The 22,193-nt window shown below is 42.6% G+C and overlaps 2 protein-coding genes across 3 annotated transcripts in view; both read right to left on the reverse strand.

Annotated features, from left to right (window-relative positions):
* Nucleotides 1-1,313, reverse strand: part of cass4 (Cas scaffold protein family member 4) — a 16,752-nt gene extending 15,439 nt beyond the window's left edge. The window contains exon 1 of the mRNA XM_061220200.1: nucleotides 1,173-1,313. Coding sequence (XP_061076184.1) covers nucleotides 1,173-1,229 — 57 coding nt within the window. The 5' untranslated portion in view covers nucleotides 1,230-1,313. The remainder of the gene's footprint in view (nucleotides 1-1,172) is intronic.
* A 4,999-nt stretch (nucleotides 1,314-6,312) lies between these two features.
* cstf1 (cleavage stimulation factor, 3' pre-RNA, subunit 1) lies at nucleotides 6,313-12,893 on the reverse strand. 2 transcript variants are annotated; one of them, XM_061219842.1, is made up of 6 exons: nucleotides 12,738-12,893; nucleotides 11,928-12,111; nucleotides 10,384-10,661; nucleotides 9,704-9,901; nucleotides 9,018-9,408; nucleotides 6,313-7,067 (listed from the first exon to the last, which is right to left on the reverse strand). In XM_061219842.1, the coding sequence occupies exons 2-6, from the start codon at nucleotides 12,094-12,096 to the stop codon at nucleotides 6,808-6,810; spliced, it is 1,296 nt and encodes a 431-aa protein (XP_061075826.1). In that variant the 5' UTR covers nucleotides 12,097-12,111; nucleotides 12,738-12,893; the 3' UTR covers nucleotides 6,313-6,807. The 2 variants fall into 2 exon arrangements, with proteins under 2 accessions (XP_061075826.1, XP_061075827.1); XM_061219843.1 differs by having other exon boundaries at nucleotides 11,928-12,128; nucleotides 12,738-12,830.
* Between the last annotated feature and the right edge of the window lie 9,300 nt (nucleotides 12,894-22,193).

Genomic DNA, 22,193 nt, shown 5'->3' on the forward strand with positions numbered 1-22,193 from the left:
TATTTTTTGCATTGAACATCTGGGTGCCAGGCTGCCCACAACTTTGGTTTGGATTTTTGATTGTCAGTACCCTGCTCTTATAAATTATTATCTTGCTATATACAATTCACCTCATACGAATTTGGAGTTGCAATACACTAATAATGAATAGCTTATGAAGTTATTATGTAAATATTAAACAGCTCAATGCTCAGAATAGTGGAATTGGATGAGTAACACACACACACGCACGCACGCACGCATGCATGCACACACACACATAAAGAGAAACATGTATAATGTGAAACAGACTACAATATTGGATTGCCATGAAATCTTTCATATTCTGATGAATCCATACCATCTCACTGCTCCTTAATGGGAGGAATGTGTAGGTCAATGGCAATAGATGAGCACAAATAAAACACGCTTTTGTAACTTCCTTTTTGTACAGATGAACCCTTCCCCGACAGATGAATGTCTGATGCCTCGTTGGAACAATGGTGCTTTCAGGCAAAGCCCAATGAAAAAATTCTCCTCTTATTCTCCAGGAAAACTCCCTGGATGCATCTCTCAAACTTATCCCACCTCCTCCCCCAGGATCACACACAATCCCGCTCACAGGTCTGCAGCACCAGTTATCTACCTTACTGTCTCACTCTTCAACAGACTGATTTCACAGCTTCTCAGAAGTGCATGTTAATGAGTTCCTGAAAGCCCCATTCTCACCCTCTCCTTCAGGAGAAACACTATCGGGTTACACACAACTGTGTGTGTGTGTGAGAGAGAGTGATTTGGTGTTAGTGGGGGGGGGCTAAGGTAAGGGGTCAGTGTGAAATGGGAAATGTAGCTGACACTGCAGCTTCAGTTTAAACTCCAAGCAGTTGGTTGTCTACAAGCAAAAATATAAGTTGCAAATTGAAAATAATGCTAAATGCTGTAAACAAGTGTGACTTGTATTGTTATTTAAATAAAATATAATGAAAATATTTAGAATGTATATAATGAAAAATATCACAGCTAACAACCTTTCAGGGATGTTTTTGTAAAGTACTCTGGAAAAAACAGTGTAATGTTTGAAACAAATGAACTGATCAAATCTGATCAAAGGAACAGTGAAGCACAATTTCAGTGAACAGCCACAGGCAAGACACTTCAACGCAACTTAATATTAAAGCCGGCATTTCACTCACCTCCATTTTTGAGAAGCAAGAATCCACAATATCCTCACACACAGGGGTAGAGGCCATTCAAAAGTCTGGCTCACTGTTCCAAAGAGCTCTCTACCATGACAGAGGCTGAAGAAGTGCAGGGTGAACTCAAAGCTTGCAGTCTCCCCCTCTTTCTCAAACACATTGTCTAACTTGTCACAGAGACTCAGACACTTTACAACCGGGGGTGGGGCTAACACACGCATTCATGACAGATTTGTTTCCCTGCATCCCCATTGGCTGGATACAACCCCCACTCACCCCTCCCTTTCTTGCTTCATTCCCTCGTTCCTCTCTTGTTCTCTGTAGCACTTCACAAACAAACCTGCGTGTCTGTTCACCCATAAAGCAGAACCAAGTTAAATGATTAAATTAAATTCCATTCTGAAATATTCCTAGAATAGCTTGAAGTGGTTTAATTTATTTGACTCATCAGTGAGTTTTTATTACTCCTCCAGTATGTCACAGGTGCAACTGATTTATTTTGGTCACTTATTTAAAAAGCATGAATTCTCAAGCCCCTGGTGTTTGTTGTCAAGACAACACAGAGAGACACAGAACTCACAGATGGGGGTGGGATGAAGTTTTTGAAGAGGCAGGAGCTTGAACTATGCAACAGTGGTATAAACCTCTTAAGATACAACTACAGTAGTGTGCAGTGATGATTATACACCACCACATTTGTCTAAAAGGGGTCCTAATGTATTACTTCTTTAAATAGTAATTTTTTTGGGTGAAAATGTATAGGCAATGAGACCAAAAAAAATCTACATTGGGGTAAAAGTATGGCTAATAAACAGAAACACTGAAAATATTTAATTTTATTTTTTTATTGAAAGGTGTCATAATTTCTTTTTTACTGTTGCATAGAATGAATGCATGTTTGAAGGGTCATTCCATGATTGTTGATGCTAAACAATTTGTTTAAACTGGTTTGAAGCAACATTATTCAGCAAAATTACTTCTGATGGTCAGTTGTTCCAGTATTTAAGGTAACACAAACTTTGAGTACTGTCACAGTGTTAAACACAATTGCACGACGGAAGGAGCTCTCTGTTTACTTATTTCCATCTACATGAACCATGAAATAAATACTTGAATAGTACTTGGCTTCTGATTTATCTTCATTGTGTTAAGTATATAATCATCACTGCACACTACTGTATATTAGTGTTGACTAGAGATGAAGTTGAACATTTTTTGTCCTTTAAAAAAAAGGAGATTGGATTAATGAATATGGAATGGCTAATTAATACCTTGAAAAGTCACCCAGTTTGAAGTAAGCCTTAACTCTCTCGGGCAGACAATAATGGTGTGGTACCCATTAAGCATACTTCTTTTGATTAAAGACACATGGCTCTTGAAAGCTAAGCATTATGATTTGCGAGACAGTCGTGTGAGAAACAAACCAGGATCTCATTTCTTAGCTTCAGTTCAGAAGCCACTACACTATATGAAATATTTTTACTCTGACAATTGAGTTGATCACTGTCAGTGATCAACAAAAAAACAAATCATGTGAAGTGCAACAAGGAAATCCCCCATACATGACCACATTCAAAGGGACTTCCGTGTTTCAATAAATAGTGCCCACAGTAACATCTGAGAAATTCTCCCTAATCACATTTTAAGATAAAACTTCCAATGAATACTTTAAAATGGAGCATGGTTCACCACAACTCGACGATGTGCACAGTGGTGAGACCAGGCTGCCATGTTAAACAAAACTGCCCGGAAAGACCATATACAGTGACATAAAAAAGCCCCTCTCCTGATTTCCTCTATTCTTGCATATGTCACACTGAATGGTTTCAGATTTTTAGACAAAATATAATATTAGACATTATTTTTTAATTACTTCATTTATTTAATGAAGAAATGTATCGAACACCCATATGACCCCTGAGAAAAAGTAATATCCTTAAACTTAATAACTGGTTGAACTGCTTTGAGCAGCAATAATTGCAACCAAACGCTTCCTATAATTTTTGCCCACTCTAGTTTGCAGAATTTGATTTCTGCAGAGACATTGGTAGGTTTTTCGAGCATGACCATCCCATTAGATCCTGCCACAGCAATCCTATTGGGTTCAAGTCAGGACTTCACTGGGCCCCTCCAAAACTTTAATTTTGTTTATTTTCTGGCATTCAGATGTGGACAATAGCGTTGTCATCCAAAGCGACTTACAGTTGATTAGGCTACGCAGGGAACAATCCTCCACCCCCCTGGAGTAGTGTGGTTAAGGGCCTTGCTCAAGTGCCGGACAGCTGTGCTTATCTTATTGTGGCTACACCAGGGCTTGAACCACCAACCTTCTGGGTCCCAGGCATGTACCTTAGCCACTTTGTCTTGCTGCATAACGCAATTAGTCAGCTCCATGAGGGGGAAGTTAACTTACCTTACTTACTGAAGTGAACTATCAAAGTGTCATATGTTTCATCAGGTTTTCCAAGGGGGGGGGGGGGGGGGGGGGGGAGGAGGGGAGGAGGAGGAGGAGGAGGAGGAGGAGAAGAAGAATATATGGTTCGACAACACATGTGGAGAACCAAATGCACAACTCCAATATGAACATTTCAGTTCCTGGTACTTTGTTAAAATCATTGTGCCATTCATCTGAAATAGTGTCCCTGGACCAGAGACAGCAAAACATCTATGACCCAGTAGGTATGAGGTGCTTCTCCTTGTATGCATTTCTCTTTTGCCGCCAAACATGTTGATGGTGTGTATGGCCATCTGACCATAACGCTTTCTTCCGGTCATAATTCAAAAAAGGTTTGGTAAACTCCAGATGCTTGTTGTTAATGTGCTTTGTCTTCGTGCCACCCTTATAAAATGTTTGTTGGTATGGGGGTACCATTTTATTCTTCTTTTCGAGATTCTGTACCGCCAAGATGCAACCAATCTCTGCAATCCTTAAATCGGGATCCTTTTGTTACGGCCCTCACCATCTTCCCTACCATCTCTGGGGACAACATGTACTTACATCCTCTTCCTGGCAAGCTTGTATGTTTTAAACTTTTTATTTTTGCCATTAAATGGTATGTTTAACCGTTTATGTAATCTTTATTTTTTTACCAATTTCCATCCGTTCTGAATTGACTGTTCTTCAAAATTTCCCAAGCTGATTAATGTCAAAGGGATTTTGCTTTGCTTGTTACTACTTTATACTCGAGTGAGAAAGGAAGTGACAGAATAACAATGACAATATAATTCCTTTAGACCGAGATTAACTGAATTAAGTAAAATTGGCAATTTCACTTCGTTTGATTTTATTTACAATAATTGTTAGGGGTGCTAATATTTTTTGAGAAGAAAATGAGATTACTTCATAATAACTAGAGAGCAAATGTGTCGAGACAACTATAATTTAACTGTCTCAAATGTTTAAACATAACATGTATAATATCTGTGCTGAATATTAGATGCAGCTATTTTTCTTCATTTTTAATCTAGGGTGCCAATAATTCTGGAGCCACTGTACGATCAGCAAGTAAAAAAGAAAAAAATGAATGTGTGAAAAGCAGGGCAAATACTGGGGTGGAAAAACAAAAATGTCCCAGGACTGTGTAATCACACTCACCTGCAGATTACCTGTGCCAGCAGCCCAACTGCCGCAGTCATCAGTCCGTTTCGGCTGGCTACACATTCGACATTCACTCGTCTAAATTAAAAGTCCCCGCAAAGGGACAGCCTACATACCTTCTGTGCGTTCTAAATTTGGAGAGAGAACCCGAGCATTAAAAAGATGCAAAGAAACCGTTTCATTAAACATGCTCTGAAACAGCCGGACTACTGTGCACGTACGGCACCACGAGATTCATCAGCATGTTATAATTACATACCGATGCCCTCAAACACACTTCCGCCGCAGCTCACGGTCAGTGGCCACTATATTAGGTATGCCTAGCTAGTGCTGGATAGGACCCCCCTTTTGCCTCCGGAAAAGCCTGAATTCTTTGCAGTATGGATACAATGCGCTGGAAACATTCCTTAGGGATTTTGGTCCATGCAGTCTCAATAGCATCATGCACTTGCTGCAGATTTGTTTTGGCCACATATTCACGCACTTGGCAAAACAGCGCATCATCCCGCAGGAAGTATCCATTGGAAAAATGGTATGGACATAAAGGGATGCACATGGTCAACAACAATGGTAAGGTAAGGGGACGGCCCCACCTTACATACAATCCCTGATCACTCCCTACTCCCCAGCTAGACCACTCCGGTCTGCCAGCTCTGGTCGCCTTACGGTTCCCTCTCCACGTGCACCTGGCGGTCGAGCTGCACGTTCACGCCTGTTTTCCGTTCTGGTTCCTCAGTGGTGGAATGACCTGCCTACCACTGTCAGAACAGCAGAGTCCCTCCCCCTATTTCGACGCAGAGTCAAAACCCACCTTTTCAAACTCTACCATAGTCCCCCCTCCTGATTTCCCCTGCCCCACCTTTCTGATATCCCTATCCTTGTCTAAGGGACAAAAAAAAAAAAAACACAAAAAAAATTCTGATGACAACTTTGTTTAGAACAGCATTTCCTGTGTATTTTGCTAGTTTCTGGATGTGATGCTCTGACTTATGGTAGAACCTAGGCACTTGTAAGTCGCTTTGGATTAAAAGCGTCTGCCAAATGACTAAAATGTAAATGTAAATGTATGCTGTGGCATTCAAATCATGCTCAATTAGTATAAAGGGCCACATGTGTGTCTGCCATAAAAACATTTCCCACACTATTACACCACCACCACCAGACTGCACCATTTACGAGGCAGAATGGATCCATGGATTCATGCAGTAAACAGCTAAATCTGACCCTACCATGTGCATGTAACTGCAGAAATGTTATATTCGTCAGGCAACGTTTTTCTAATCTTCCATTGTTCAGTTTTGGTGAGCCTCTGCTCACTGGGGGCTCAGTTTCCTGTTCAGTAGAAACCACTTTAAGGTTTGAGGTATTGTGCATTGAAATGCTCCTCTACACACCATTGTTGTACACAGCTATTTGAGCACCTGTGGCCTTTCCATTAGTCTGCCCCAGCCGCACTTCCAATCTTGCCCAATAGTCATTGGAGCTCATTATTTCAGAGGCAACACATTTACCTTGGTTTGTAACAAACAGACAAACACCCATAGCTGATTTTTTTTAATAAAACCATTTTACATCACTGACTACAGATGGACAAATACCTGGTTAAAAGTTGTGCCACATCGCTTCTTAAAAATGACTACCCGAAAACATTCTTGGATAGACAAAAGAAAAATAATACAAAAGGCGATTGATGTCTTTGAGATCAGTTCCATTTAAAACGGCATATCATTCAATTCAGCACCCATCTACAGTTCTGTTGCCACTTCAAGATCAACTGCCAACACCATCCTAATAGAAATGGCAAGACCGTGACAGACTGCACCAGAGCATTCGGCTGTAAAACAGCACCCCCTAGCAGCGATGCTGCCAAATGTCATGCAACAGGCAAAGGACAGTTGGGCTACCATCAAACACCTGAAGTAAAGCCTCTTGCAATGAAGAGTTTTAAGTGGAACTGAACTAGTCCATGTTGCACAACGGAGAAGAGGCGAAGGAGGTCATTGAGGCCGTACTTCAGTCGTGGCACGGGCCGCCTCAGTCTGTCGTGGTACGGCGGTACCAGAACCGTGCCCTGAAGTCGTCGCTGCAGGTCATGAAGCCGGGGTTGGTGGGGGAGTGCACGATGCAGCGGACGATGTTGTTGTGGCCCAGGGAGAGGAGGTTCTTCCTCTCGGCTGAGCGGGAGTCCCAGCAGCAGAGGCTGATGGTCCTCTCGTCAGGCAGCAGAACGTAGTCCTCGGTGTGGTTGAACACGGCCTGGGTGCGGTGCATCTGACGCCCACTCAGCCCAGCCCCTGCAGGAGAAGAGACAGCACATTACTGGACCAGCACAGAGCCAACAGGACCAAACCGCACCAGCACAGAGACAACAGGACCAAACCGCACCAGCACAGAGACAACAGGACCAAACCGCACCAGCACAGAGACAACAGGACCAAACCGCACCAGCACAGAGACAACAGGACCAAACCGCACCAGCACAGAGCCAACAGGACCAAACCGCACCAGCACAGAGACAACAGGACCAAACCGCACCAGCAGAGCCAACAGGACCAAACCGCACCAGCACAGAGCCAACAGGACCAAACCGCACCAGCACAGAGCCAACAGGACCAAACCGCACCAGCACAGAGACAACAGGACCAAACCGCACCAGCACAGAGACAACAGGACCAAACTGCACCAGCACAGAGCCAACAGGACCAAACCGCACCAGCAGAGCCAACAGGACCAAACTGCACCAGCACAGAGACAACAGGACCAAACCGCACCAGCACAGAGCCAACAGGACCAAACTGCACCAGCACAGAGCCAACAGGACCAAACCGCACCAGCACAGAGCCAACAGGACCAAACCGCACCAGCACAGAGACAACAGGACCAAACCGCACCAGCACAGAGCAAACAGGACCAAACCGCACCAGCACACACCCAACAGGACCAAACTGCACCAGCACAGACCCAACAGGACCAAACCGCACCAGCACAGAGCCAACAGGACCAAACCGCACCAGCACAGAGACAACAGGACCAAACTGCACCAGCACAGAGCCAACAGGACCAAACCGCACCAGCACAGAGCCAACAGGACCAAACTGCACCAGCACAGACCCAACAGGACCAAACTGCACCAGCACAGACCCAACAGGACCATTGGCACTAGTCGGATCTTATCACTGGATTTTCAGTTGATTCATCATGAAGAATCGGCGGTGGGGGCAGTCGGTTAGAGAGCTCGCAGTTCTGCTTACCGAATCAGTGCAGCAGAAGAGAAACAGAAGTGACCAAGTAAGCTTTAGAGGATATGCTTTATGTGCTTCAAAATAGAATAAAGGAAGCAAACGAATCACACATGTAGCATGACCCTGCTGACAAGCAAAAGGTTTTTTCCAAAAGCGTTTTGGAAACGTGTTTCAGTTTTCATTTCATTTCCATTATTCCTTCAGAAATAAGCAATGATAAATAAGTGTTTATCATTGTTTATCTTCCCACAATCCTTGGTCACCCAGTTTTATTTTTTGAATTGTGAATACAGAGCATACTCTGTACATCTGTACATACAGACTATCGTCACCTACTGGTATGGAGTTAATTTCTCTCACTCGCACATGACAGCCATCTGCCTTTGCATTGTGTTGCAGCACAACTTTATACGGGTGACACAAGGCATCTCAAAGCAATTTTCGTAGGTCTTGGTTGCCACCAGTTCTTTAACGTTGGTTTGGTGTGTCTGGGCCTTTACACTCAAGAACATCATGCAAGCAAGGTTACAATGCTCTGCAGTAAATATAACTATTTCAGGCTTCCCTGAAACACTCATTTGTGCATTTTACCATTCCCAGCACGTACAGTACTACAAATTCTCAACATTCGTCAAAAGTCAAATTTAAACAAGTCAAGCAGAGACTAGATCTACAAGTAAACCCAAAACAACTTGCTGGATATATTATTTTAGCACCGTTAATACCAAATGAGCTGAAACAAACATTACATTACATTACATTATTGGCATCGACGTACAACAAAGTGCAAAGTGCATACCCATAACCAGGGATAAGTGCGCTGAAAGACCCTAGAGAGAAGAACCATTTCAGCTGTGACCTGCACAACTAAGATAAGGACCAGAGCCTATTTGGTCACCAGTCCTACTATTCTGACCTCCATGGGGAGTTTGTTCCACCACGTGGAGCCAGAACAGACAGTAGTTGTGTACATCCCACTCCCGACCTGGAGGAGAGCCTCACCCGTGTACTTGACCAGCGTCCTGCCAGTGGAGATCTCCCACAGCTTGGCCACCGAGTCCTTGCCGCTGGACAGGATGTACTTGGAGTTTTTGGAGAAGACAGCGGAGCAGACCTCGGCCCCGTCGTGGGCCTTGTCGAAGGTGGCCACGCAGCGGTTGGACACGCCGTCCCACAGCTTGATGCTGCCGTCCTTGCTGCAGGTGACGTAGCTGTTGGCACTGGGGTTGTAGCAGACGCCGGAGATGGTGTCCGTGTGCTGGTCGCGGGGGTTGGAGGACACGTAGCACTGGAAGGTGTTCACGTCGTACAGCCGCAGGGTCGGGTGCTGCGTCCCCACCAACAGGAAGTCGCCCGACGGGTGGAAAGAGATGGAGCGCAGCATTTCGGCTTCCTTGTGGAGGGACAAAAACGCAACAAAAATTGGAGTGGGGAGAGTAGCTTTGACATGAGAAATGCCTCTCCTGCCATCTCACAACTGCGCATTCTAAATTCAGAGGGGGAAACACAACATCATAAAGATACAAAGAAACAGTTTAACATGCTCTGAAACACATTGTGCATGTACGGTATCACAGTGTGTCATCCATCAGCATGCTATAATCATATACACACTTCTTGCGCAGCTCACCGTCAGTGGCCACTTACACCTATCTAGCAAAGGGTGAAACGCTTTGCAAGCAACCAACCTGTATGTGTTTAAAGGCTCTCTTTGCAGAGGGTTTGGAGTAGTCAAACAGTTTGAGGGTGTAGTCACGTGACCCGGAGGCCAAGATCTGTTCGGTGGGGTGGAAGGCCAGGCAGGTGACCTCATCGACGTGATCGTACAGAGTGCGGATCACGGGGTGGTTCTCCATGTTCTGTTGGGCTGTCTCGTTCATCATCACCTGAGACAGAAACGCACAAAGGGACACTGACTTCATTTACCTTTACAACAAATATAAAGAAAACATCTCACCTGTACACCGTTCCCCTTATGATTTCTCCGGAAGCTTTTGATTCAATTTGTGTTCAACAGCTTGTAGTTAATACAATGCAAGCTCTTGCAGCTCAAAGTGCAAAATGCACAAAACGCAAGCCACACGGCACAAAACGCACGTAGTATAGTTAACACGTGGGTGTTGTTCGTATTCAGTTGCAGCACTCCCAATTCCTGAAACAGCAAGTGTCCACTACTGCTTAATGGCATGGGAAACACCGTTACATTGTCACACAAGTCAATGGGACTGAAAGCAGAACAGATTGTCTCTTCTTTCATCATTTAAAAAGAAAATAAATAAATAAATATATTTTATCAGACCAGGTGACCCGGTCGATAAAATGTCATCTGACCAGGAAGGTCTCTTCTCCCTTCAGGGCAGGGCCTCACCTCAATGGGCATGGCGCTTTTAGCCAGCATGCGCTCCGTGTCCAGAATCTTAATGGAGGCGTCGGCCGAGCCGGTGGCGATGAGCTGGCCGTCCCGGCTGTAGGTGGCCACGCGGCAGGGCCCCTTGTGCGAGGTGACGTAGCACGTCTCGTACTCGGAGGCCTCGGGCGACATGGTCTGCACGTCCGCGTCGAACTCCAGGTCGATCCCGGTGCCGGGCGCCACCGTGTCCGACCGGCCGATGGCGTACTGCACGGCGCTGTCGTCATTCTCCATCCCTGAGAGTCCGACAGGGAAGCCCGTCACCACACTGAGGCAGCAAACACACAGGCAACCAGCCTTTTGCAGATGATAAACTATTTAGAGGTGCTTAAAAGCATTTTGCATTAAAGGTGCAATAGGTAATTTTGGACTTATAATGGTCAAGAGAGGAATTGCAGCAATAAACTCCCTCAAACCACAACACTGTTTAACCTTCCCCCTTCTCTGTGAATGCACTGACATTGAAACCTCCCCACACCATTGGCTGTGGCAATTAGAACCAATTTTCAACCAATGAGGTTGAATTATTGTAAAGCTATAGACAATGCTTCGGCACAGAGAGTCAGTCTGGCAACTGTATATTTTGAAACCCAAATTTAAGGACTATAAACACAGGCAGAGGACGAGTCAATATGTCAGTGAGCCTTTTTCAATGATAGGAAGGGACATAAAACATTGTTAGAAGACCACTGTAACACAAACGTACCTATTGTAGCTTTAAAGGTTATCTATTGAAGTCAAAATGTAAACTAGTAACTTACGAATCCATCCATCCACCCATTATCTTAACCCGCTTATCCTGAACAAGGTCACAGGGGGTCTGGAGCCTATCCCAGACAGGCAGGAACACACCCTGGACAGGTCGGCAGTCCATCGCAAGGCACACACACCATTCACTCACACACTCATACCCACGGGCAATTTAGACTCTCCAATCAGCCTAACCTGCATGTCTTTGGACTGTGGGAGGAAACGAGAGTACACGGAGGAAACCCACGCAAACACGGGGAGAACATGCAAACTCCACACAGAGAGGCCTTGGCTGACCGGGATTCGAACCCAGGACCTCCTTGCTGTGAGGCGGCAGTGCTACCCACTGCACCATCCGTGCCGCCAACTTAATCTCACCTCTTTTTTTAACACAAAACAATGGAGCAGTTCACTATGGGATCATTGGAATTATTGGTGTGAAGTCTTCTTTATAAGTATAGACTGGTCGGTATTCTGGATCAAGCTTTGAATAGAAGCAGATTTGTTTGACTGAAGGTATTCAGTTGAATGAAAATCCTGTACATTAATGCAAATGAGCATTACAACCAAGACCCTGGATTCTTAGGGAGACTAAGCCAACAATTCTGTAGTGCAGTGCTCCATGAAAGGTGTGTCTTTTAAAAATGCAAATATAAAAAAAAACAATCAATTTGGCACCAGGAATCAATGGAGTAATGTTGTCAATTTTGCTTCATAACACAACAGTATCTACTGTCCGCTCCAAACCTTACCCATCTTGGCAAGCTGCATAAGCTGTTCCGAGGGCGACACCACGTTTGGCGGCTTCACCTCGCTGATCAAGCAGTTGGCGATGTTGGTGTATCCGTCATACAAAAGTTGACTAATTATCAACTTGTAGAGGTGCTGTCGGTCTCTTAGGGTGGGCTTGGGACGATACATCTTTGCTTCTCACTTCTAAAAACAAAACGACACTGCAAAATATTAAATACTAATCGGTCAAGACTATCTAGCTAACGTTAAGTGCCTAAACAATTATTTCAGATGTAGTAAACTATTTCAGAAACTGAATCAATCAAGCAAACAATCTCATATCTAGGTATTTAGCTAGCAGACAAACAATGAAATGCAAAGTCGTATAGGGCTGATAGAACAACTAACAAGTTAACATTATTGTTAGCTAGCTAACGTCAGCTGGCTTTGGTTTCGAGATTTATCTAACGACGTTAGCAACTCATGGTTATAGAAGTTAGCTAACTAACTTAACAACATTTGATCTCACAAATTCAATGTATGGCGAACTATAAGTACGTCTGAAACTTTAAGTTGGCAAAGATTAGCTACAAGTTAGCGCTGCAAAACTAACGCTTATGAAGAAACAGCTTGCTAGCTCTAACTATAGCTAGCTAACCGTAAACTAGTTCGCTAACTACCACCTTACATAAATTAGCCCATTTAGACGATTAATAGCTAATCGATTGCAACATAATCTTATGCACAATAATCCTGTTTGTTTTATTCGTACAAAATCATAGAATACAAATTATCCAGCTAACAACAATAATAAAACTGAACAAACTCACCTCACTACCAGACACACAAACCGCTGGTTCCGCGCCACGCGCTGACGTTTTCTTCACCTGCGTCGTGCGTCAGAGACACAGCATACGTACAAGACGTAGTCACTGTGCATTGCATGTCTTTGTGAACGATTTCATTAAATATGTTGAAGACGGCATCGACATCATCGGCATACTTATTTACACTCAAGAATTGTGGTGCATATCAATATCGGTAGATTGTTTTATGCATACATTATGTTACATCGACTGCGAACACTTCTCGTAGGCATTTCAAGTCAGGTGATCTTTTAAGTGAATAAAAGGAGGCATACACAAGAGGGAGCTGAAGTATCGATGATCTGACCAGCCTTCACTGAAACGGCACTTAGCTCAAATGTACAAATTGTACCGCACACAAAAAGTCCTTGAAGGTATGATGAAGTCATAATGAGAACAAAATCTCAGATCCACGCTCAACCATACTAATTTGTCTATTCTTCTTTGTCCCTGGTTAATCTATATAGCCTACAAGCGTAGACTTGAGACAGACATTTTTTAAAATCAACAATGGTTGCTTGCTTTGGTTACTTAGCGACCATGCACATCTTGGTAAAACAATAGACCTTGATTCTCTAACATAAAAAATATCCATATGCATTATCATTGTTCCTACGGAGAAAAGCCACAACATGTTCACATGACTATTTGTGGACTTCCTGCTTCTGCAGAATGACAGGTTTGTCTGCCAGGATTGAATACAGTAAAACAATCTCAGTAAAACATTTTCAATTTTCACGTTACTTATATATTCACGGCACATAACCTCTATAAATCGGTAAATACACTGTGAGGTGTTGAAAAGTGCCAATACATTACAAGGAATGACAAGTAGCCTATAAGCATTTGAGCTATGCGTCTATATGTCACATAACAGCCGACTGTTCCAATGTAATTGTATCACATTTCCTGGATTCAATCATGTGACACATCTGTTTTTCAGCTTTACTTCTCTAGAATAATACCATGTAATGTGATGACCACCATGCTGGTGACTTTGGCTTGTGCCAGCTGACTGCATGCACAGTGTAGCTCTGCTGGGGTAGGGGTTATAATTTAATGAAATCTAGGCTGCTTGGTAGTACAACTTTAGGGTTATCTGAAAAGTGACACAAAGTGAAAAAGAATGCTATTTTAAAGAACAATAATAACCGATTCTCTGTTTTAAAAGGGAACTGTTTTTCTATACACCTTCGAGTGTTCGGGTTGTCAAAACAGTGGGAGTTGAATGATGTGAAAATGAGGGGGAAAATAGCTTATCAGCAGGAGGTCATAAGCTACATAACTGCTTTATGAAAGGCATAGCGTGGCATAATGATTAGAGAAGTTGTCTTCTAACTTATAAAGGTTGGGTTTCCAGGTAGGACACTGACGTTTTAGTCCTGGGGCCTGTTCCACTGAGCAGGAATACTTAGTTAACCAGATAACAGCACACAGTAAATCCTGAAACAGCTCTTTTTACTTCGGTCCGTGTTCCAGATTTGGATTGTGTCCGGGTTTTAGCAGTTATCCAGCTACCTTGGGAATCCAACTTTGTGGAACAGGCACCTGAGCAAGGTACTGAACCTGGATTTCTTCAGTAAATATCCAGCGAGCCTATATAAATGGATTGTATTTAAGACCAATACAAGCTATGTTGGTGCTCTGGATAAGTGTCTGCTGTAACTTACATGCAATTTAAAATGCATGTAACTCAAAGATATAATGCTAAATAACCTCTAGATATAGTTGTACTAAATAAATGAATAAGTACATTTGATGAGTGCCGGAATAATATCACAGTGTCCAATTCATTTAGACTTTGTTATGCTATATTATTTATACTAATGAACAGGGATGGACAAATAGGAGCAAGTTTATTTGTGCAATCATAATTTTTTTTGCCACACTTTGCCAGTCATTTCACTTACTGTAAAGTTTCTGGCTAAGCCCATTGGATTTTAGTGCATTTTTAAAATGCAAACACTGAATTCAAAATATATTTGCATTCGAAGGGCACACGATGTAAAATGAGGATGCTACCACCTTGATTGTGATTACCCATGCTGCTGCATTAGATAAAGTGGATAGGTCAGCAGTATAAAGTAAGAGAGGGAGAGAGATGTGAGTGGCTTCACCCAGAATTTGCGGTTGAATATTTCTCAAGGACGCTTGAAGACAGCAGTTGAAGACAGTGGAAGAAACCAGAAAGGGATTCCATCTCATAGCACAGTAGCTGGACACAGTTTGACAAAAAACCCACAATAATCCTCCTCGCCACACTCTTCAGCGAAATGTCTGTAAACGATACAAACACTTTCCATAAGTTATTTTCTCACAGGCTTGATTGACCAGGTTTTATGATTCATACAAGCTGCTACTGTAGGCTTGATGCACAATGTGGTGTGTAGGTGTGGCTGGCACTGAAGGAGGGCACACTAAAGAGAGTTCATTGTGAATCCAGATACACCAGGGGATGAATAAGTACTACAGTGTGCTGTGGACATAAAGGTAAAGACAGCTAAAGCCTAAAAACATACATACATGCAAATGTTTTGCACAGCATCGCTCGTTCAACTCTGGCACAGGCCCTGAGGCACTGATTCTGCTGTAATAGCTGCTTTTTCTTCACTGTCACAATATATAAGACATTCAGCGCACACAAAAAAAAAAAAAATGGCATTGCTTTATCGCCTTTGGGTATAAAAGCATAATTTTCTATTTCTATTTTCTATTTTTATTTTGAGCAAGTGCCAGTCACTTTCTCACGATAAGCCACCCGTCAACCAAATAATACTATGCTTTTCTTATAGATTGAAAATATTTAGGCACTTCTGAATCAGAACACTGTTAGTGCAGTTTAGCATTTAATATACTGGGCACACAAACATTTCTAGTTAATAATTTCAAGAATTATTGTCCCCCAGTGTATTCCATGTAGACTTATATGCTGAATGGAGATCTTCAGCTATAATGGAAGGTGTCTTTTGACACCAGATATCTCTATCTTTTCTTTTCAATGGTATTATGCTCCTGTGGATCTGCCTCTTATGCTGTGATCGTTTTCGATTCTTGGCGAGAGTGTTAGTCCATGATATAAATGGGTAAACACTTCAGAAAGGGTTTTCCCCCCACAGAAGTGATGGCTGTTTGCACTCACTCAATATTCAACCAGCGCGACAACGCCACCCACCAGCTGAAACGCTCTGCTCTTTCTCACTTCCTGCACGTGGTCCCCCACGCAAGCCCAAGTACCACAGCGGCAGTAACCTGTACCAAATAAAATATTTGCATATTGCAAATGTGTGCCTATTCAAATTATTAGCATCCCCCGTTTATTCACTGGAAAGATTGTAAACATCATCTGAACCTTACAAAACCTCATTAGGACATTCCATGTGAAGAAAGAGGTGTCTGTTGTTGCTATGCCAACACAAACCTTGGTTTCTCCAGAGGAATAGCCTCCAGTTGCCTTGGATACTAAGGGTCTGAAGAGTGTGCCAGTGAAAATGATATGATAACTGGTTCTGTTGAGTAATGTTGAGTGTTGTTTTGTAGGGGGGTGGAATAATTTGCACAGATGCAGTGCATTCACAGTCTTAATTCTGACATCTACTTGGTTGCTGGCATTCCTCTGAATTTACTGCAACAAATCATGTTATTTGCTTGTAATAAATTAAATAACACTCAAATGTACATGCAGTGCTCAATTTATGACAGATTCAATACCAATGTTTTGATGTCTTACTCTATCTTGTACCGCCAAGAATAGCACTAATTGTGTAAAATACATATGTAAGAGACCATTATATATTTATAAATGGAGTCAAACAAAATGGAAAAAGAAATTGCCAAAAAGATTCAGCAAAAACCGGAATAACATAATGTAATCTGTCATCATAACTGGACTTTTCCAGTCATGCATCTACATGGAAATAATATTAAATGTCAAGAACATGTTAACTGCCTTTTACTATAATTATAAAAATATATTCTCTACCTTTTATGTATATCATATTGCATGTGAATTGGGGTGGCACGGATGGTGCAGTGGGTAGCACTGCCACCTCACAGCAAGGAGGTCCTGGGTTTGAAATCCCTGTCGGCCTGTAGGTATGAGTGTGTGAGTGAATGGAGTGTGTGCCCTGCGATGGACTGGCGACCTGTCCAGGGTGTATTCCTGCCTTTCGCCCAATGTATGCTGGGATAGGCTCTAGCCCCCCTGTGACCCTGTTCAGGATAAGTGGGTTAGGATACTGAATGAATTAATGAATATTGCATGTGAATTGAAAACAATGTTCATTTTATACAAAGAGGCAGGTGCATTTTTGATCCAACAAATTTGTTTTATTTTATCCCCAGGAATTAAAATCGTGGTCAGTAAGTAATCCATTTTGTCTACTTAGATGTAAAAGTAGTTTCAAAAGGTCCAAAAATGAAAACACATTTGGGACTAAATGGAAATATGTTAGATGGAAGATATTGGAAAATGGCCTTTTCAGAGAGAAAGGATGCCATGCCAATCATTCCATGTTTAGTGTCACGTAGCCTGTTTTATGACTTTGACTGCTCTAGGCAAAACCTAAAATCCCTTATTGGCAATTACTCTTCTATATTAATGGTTTAAAATACATAAAACTGGACATATGTGGAAATACACTAAGAAACATTACAATAACTTCATGTTATAATGTAATGTGCAGTTTTTCCAAAGATTGTATGGCATCAGAAATGACATAGATGAATTCAGAAGTGACACTGCTAGGGTCAAACTCATCTGCTGCTGGCCACTCATCAGTTGTTCTCAATAATTGTCTCTCTTCCCTGGCATATACTATACTGTATGTCTATTTACAAAAATATATGCCGTAACATTTTATAGATACAGTGGGGAACAAAAGTCATAGGACACTACCAAGAACTGATTATTTTCCTTTGTCAAGGGCTAATACAATTATGATTATTTTCTAATTCAACAATACATTATTTTGTAAATAATATAAGGAAACAAGTGTCTATTTATTGAAGGAACTCGATTACTGCCTTCACTCTGCTTGGCATTGATTACACTAGCTTATGCAACACCTCATCCTCCATTTCATCCCAGCACTTTATCAACACCTCCCATAGATCATCTGCTGAAGTTACTTGATGTTTAGCCTTTTCCCTCTTCAACTAATTAGCTCCCCTTGTTCCCAACAATGTGTTCTTGAATACATGAAGTGTAACTGGATAATTGTATTATGCCTGGATAAATAATTGAAAACACCATGAGTTGGTAGTGACCTCATACTTTTGGTCCCCACTGTTTTTGTGTGTGTGAGTGTGTGTACATACACTCAATGAGCAATTTATTAAATAGACCTGTACACCAGCTTGATAATGCCCATATTTCATCAGCCATGTGGCACCAACTAAATGCATAAAAGTATGCAGACATAGTCAAGAAGTTCAGCTGTTGTTCAGACCAAATGTCAGAATGGGGAAGAAATGTAATCTAAGTGAGTTTGACCGTGGAATGATTGTTGGTGCCAGACAGGGTTGTTTAAGCATCTCAGAAACTGCTGATCTCTTGTGATTTTCAGTCACAACAGTCAATACACTAAATTTTGGAGAGAATGGTGCAAAAAAGAGAAAACATCCAGTGAGCAGCAGTCCTGCAGGCAAAAATGTGTTCTCAATGAGAGAGGTCAGAGGAGAAGACTGGTCAAAGCTGACAGGAAGGTGACAGTAATGCAAATAATCCCACATTACAACAGTGGTATGCAGAAGAGCATCTCTGAACACACAACTCATCAAACCTCTAAGTGGTTAGGCTACAGCAACAGAAGACCAATAAGTCTTTAAAAAAAAAGTCTAACAAATACCTTATAAAGTCTAACACTTTATTAGACTTTTTTGTTGTTGTTTTTTGACTCAAGTCTCTGCTATAGCCTATCCACTTCAAGATTTCATGCGTTTTGTTTTCAGAGATGCTCTTCTGCATACCACTGTTGTAATGTAATGCATGGTTATTTGCATTACTGTCACCTTCCTGTCAGCTTTGACCAGTCTGGCCCTTCTCCTCTGACCTTTCCCATTAGCAAGGTGTTTTTCCCACAGAACTGTGGATGCTTTTTACACCATTCTGTTTAAACTCTAAAGACTGTTGAATGTCAATCCCAGGAGATCAACGGTTTCTGAGATACCACCCCACTTGGCCCCAACAATCAATCTGTGGCCAAAGTCCCATTTAGATCCCATTTCTTCCTCTTTCTGATGTTTCGTCTGGACAACAACTGAAACGGTCTACATGCTTTTATGTATTGAGTTTCTGCCACACGATTGGCTGATTAAATATTTGCATTAATGAGCTGGTGTACAGATCCATCTAATAAGTGGTCACTGAGTCTATCTATACTATATATAGTTGAATTCAAGATAAGACATCTGATATGGATTACTACCTCATCTATTATTACACACAATTGAGTATAAAGGTAACTAGAGTGGACTAAAATTATGCACAAATAAATACAATTGTGGACATGAGCTTTATTTTCCAACATGAAAAGCAACATGCTTTATTAATGATTGAATGGACTCAACCACAGTCTAACATTTTTAAATAAAACATTTCCCCAAAATATAGGTTCCACAATTATTGGCACCCCTGGTTTGATACTTTGTGCAAACACCCTTGGCAAAGATGACAGCCATGAGTCTTTTTTTCATGAATTTTTCACCATTGCTCCCTGTGGAACTTCTCAGAATCATTGGTATACTTACATTTACATTACATTTTAGTCATTTGGCAGACGCTTTTAATCCAAAGCTACTTACAAGTGCATAGGTTCTTCTACAAGTCAAAGCATCCATCCAAAGTGCAAATTATTATAATACATTTTTTTTGGGGGGGTTAGACAAGGAGGATAGGGATATCAGAAAGGGGGGCGGGGGAAATCAGGAGGGAGGACTAAGGTAGAGTTTGAAAAGGTGTGTTTTTAGCCTGCGTCGAAGTAGGGGGAGGGATTCTGCTGTCCTGACAGTGGTAGGCAAGTCATTCCACCACTGAGGAACCAGAACGGAAAACAAGCGTGAACGTGCAGCTCGACCGCCAGGTGCACGTAGAGAGGGAACCATAAGGCGACCAGAGCTGGCAGACCAGAGTGGGCTAGCTGGGGAGTAGGGAGTGATTAAGGATTGTATGCAAGGTCGGGCAGTCCCCTTAGCAGCCTGAAATGCCAACACAACAACTAGGGCCTTGAATCGGATGCGTGCGGCAATAGGAATCCAGTGGATGCCAATGAGAAGCGGGGTGACATGAGCCGACCTGGGATAACTGGTGATCAGGCGGGCTGCAGCATTCTGGACCAGCTGGAGGGGCTTGATGGCACTTGCTGGGAGACCGGCTAGGAGGGAGTTGCAGGCGGGAAATGACGAGCGCCTGGACTAGGAGCTGGGTGGCTTTCTCCGTCAGGAGATGACGGATACGACGTATATTGTACAGAAAGAACCTGCAGGTTCTGGCAGTGGAGGATACTTGTGGAGCCAGGGTGAGGCAGTTATCAAGAGTCACCCGAAGATTCTTTGCCGTACGGGAGGAGGAAACTACAAAGTCCTCAACAGTCAGTGAGAGGTCGATTGACGGAGAGGACTTAGCAGGGATGTAGAGAAGCTCAGTTTTGGCAAGGTTAAGCTTCAGGTGGTGGGAAGTCATCCACACAGAGATATCAGCCAAGCAGGCAGAGATCTGTGTGGTGACTTGGGTATTGGGGGGGAAGGAAATAAAGAGTTGGGTGTCATCGGCGTAAGAGTGATAAGAAAAGCCATGGAAGAGATAAGAACCAAGAGACATGGTGTATAGCGAGAAGAGGAGAGGACCAAGAACTGAGCCCTGCAGGACTCCAGTTTGTAGGGGGGTGGGTCAGAGACTGAGCCCCTCCAAGTCACCTGGTAGGAGCGACCAGAGGGGTAGGAGGAAAACCAAGCAAGTGCAGACCCTGTGATACCCATCCCAGACAGCGATGAGAGCAGAATCTCGTGGTTGACTGTATCGAAGGCGGCCGACAGGTCGAGGAAGATGAGTACAGAGGAGAGGGATTTGGCTTTAGCAGAGTGGAGTGCCTCAGTGACCGCGAGCAGGGCGGTCTCAGTGGAGTGGCCACTCTTGAAGCTGGACTGGTTGGGGTCATGGAGATTGTTGTGAAGAAGATAAGGACAGTTGGGAGCAGACCGCCTGTTCCAGAGTTTTGCCGAGAAAAGGAAGAAGAGAGACAGGCCAGTAGTTGCTCAGAGCAGAGGGGTGACTCTGGCCCTCTTCAGGGAATGGTGCCGGAAGAGAGGGAGGTGTTGATTAGAGAGGAGAGAAAAGGGAGAATGTCATTAGATATAGATTGTAGAAGGGGAGAGGGGATGGGGTCAAGAGGACAGGTCGTCGGGCGGTGGGATACTTGGGATACCCCCTCGTCAGTTCAGGTTTTTCATGGGATTTAAGTCTGGAGACTGAGATGGCCACTGCAGAACATGGTTGCTGTTTTTTTACCATTTCTGTGTGAATTTTGATGTATGTCTGGAGTCATTGTCCTGCTGGAAAATGTACCTATGACCTAGACTCAGCTTCCAAGCACAGGCAACTAGATTTTATGCCAAGATTTCCCGATACTTTGTTGAATTCATTGTGCCATTGATCTTAAATAATGCCCCTGGACCACTGACAGCAAAACATCTCCAAAATGTCAATGACCCACCTACATATTTGACAGTAGATATGAGGTGTTTCCCGTTCGAACATACAATATAGATAATTATCCATGTTGTTTATTATATGCAATGTTTTTTCTACATTTCTATTATTAATAATAATAATAATAATAATAATAATAATAATAATAATAATTCTGGAGACCACTGTATATAGGAAACTTCTCCAATCTGCCTGTTCCAGAAGTTACCCTGCCATATGCACTTAATTTTAATAATATAAAGATGGTGAGCAAATCAAAAATGGCAGTTCAAAATTGTTGTTCAAAATGAGCTGTGAAGAAAGAAAAGATGATGAAAACTAAAAGGGATATCAATTCATCATCTAGTTATTTAAATAACATAATTCCACAAGGCTGCCCTGTCGGCCTTTTATTTAAATATCACAGTTTATTTAAATATCGCTATTTAAAGCAGAAATGATTCATCAAAACCTTTAAGGATGCGACTCGATTAACACCCCTGTTTGTTGTGTTTCAGTTTTATTTTTCTCCTTCTTTGTAGATCCAAGGATAAGCATGAAAGGCCTATTTTAATTCTGTGGGCGTGTGTGGGTGTGTGTCTTGCTTATGTGTGTCTGTGTGTGCCTTTCATGCGTGGATGTGCATGCATCCGTGCGTGTGTGCACGCTTACCTTTCATGCATGCATGTGTACGCATGCGTGTTATGCGTGTGTGCATGACAGAGAGAGAGGGAGAG

Source organism: Conger conger, chromosome 14 (genome assembly GCF_963514075.1).
Source record: "Conger conger chromosome 14, fConCon1.1, whole genome shotgun sequence".
Lineage (NCBI taxonomy): Eukaryota > Metazoa > Chordata > Actinopteri > Anguilliformes > Congridae > Conger > Conger conger.

Excerpts from the sequence above, each read along its gene's own strand:
- cstf1 (XM_061219842.1), bottom strand. The coding sequence starts at position 12,096 with ATGTATCGTCCCAAGCCCACCCTAAGAGACCGACAGCACCTCTACAAG. Across the intron at positions 10,662-11,927 it reads TATGCAGCTTGCCAAGATGG|GGATGGAGAATGACGACAGC; the intron begins GTAAGGTTTGGA and ends TCGGACTCTCAG. Across the intron at positions 9,409-9,703 it reads GAGCCTTTAAACACATACAG|GAAGCCGAAATGCTGCGCTC; the intron begins GTTGGTTGCTTG and ends TCCCTCCACAAG.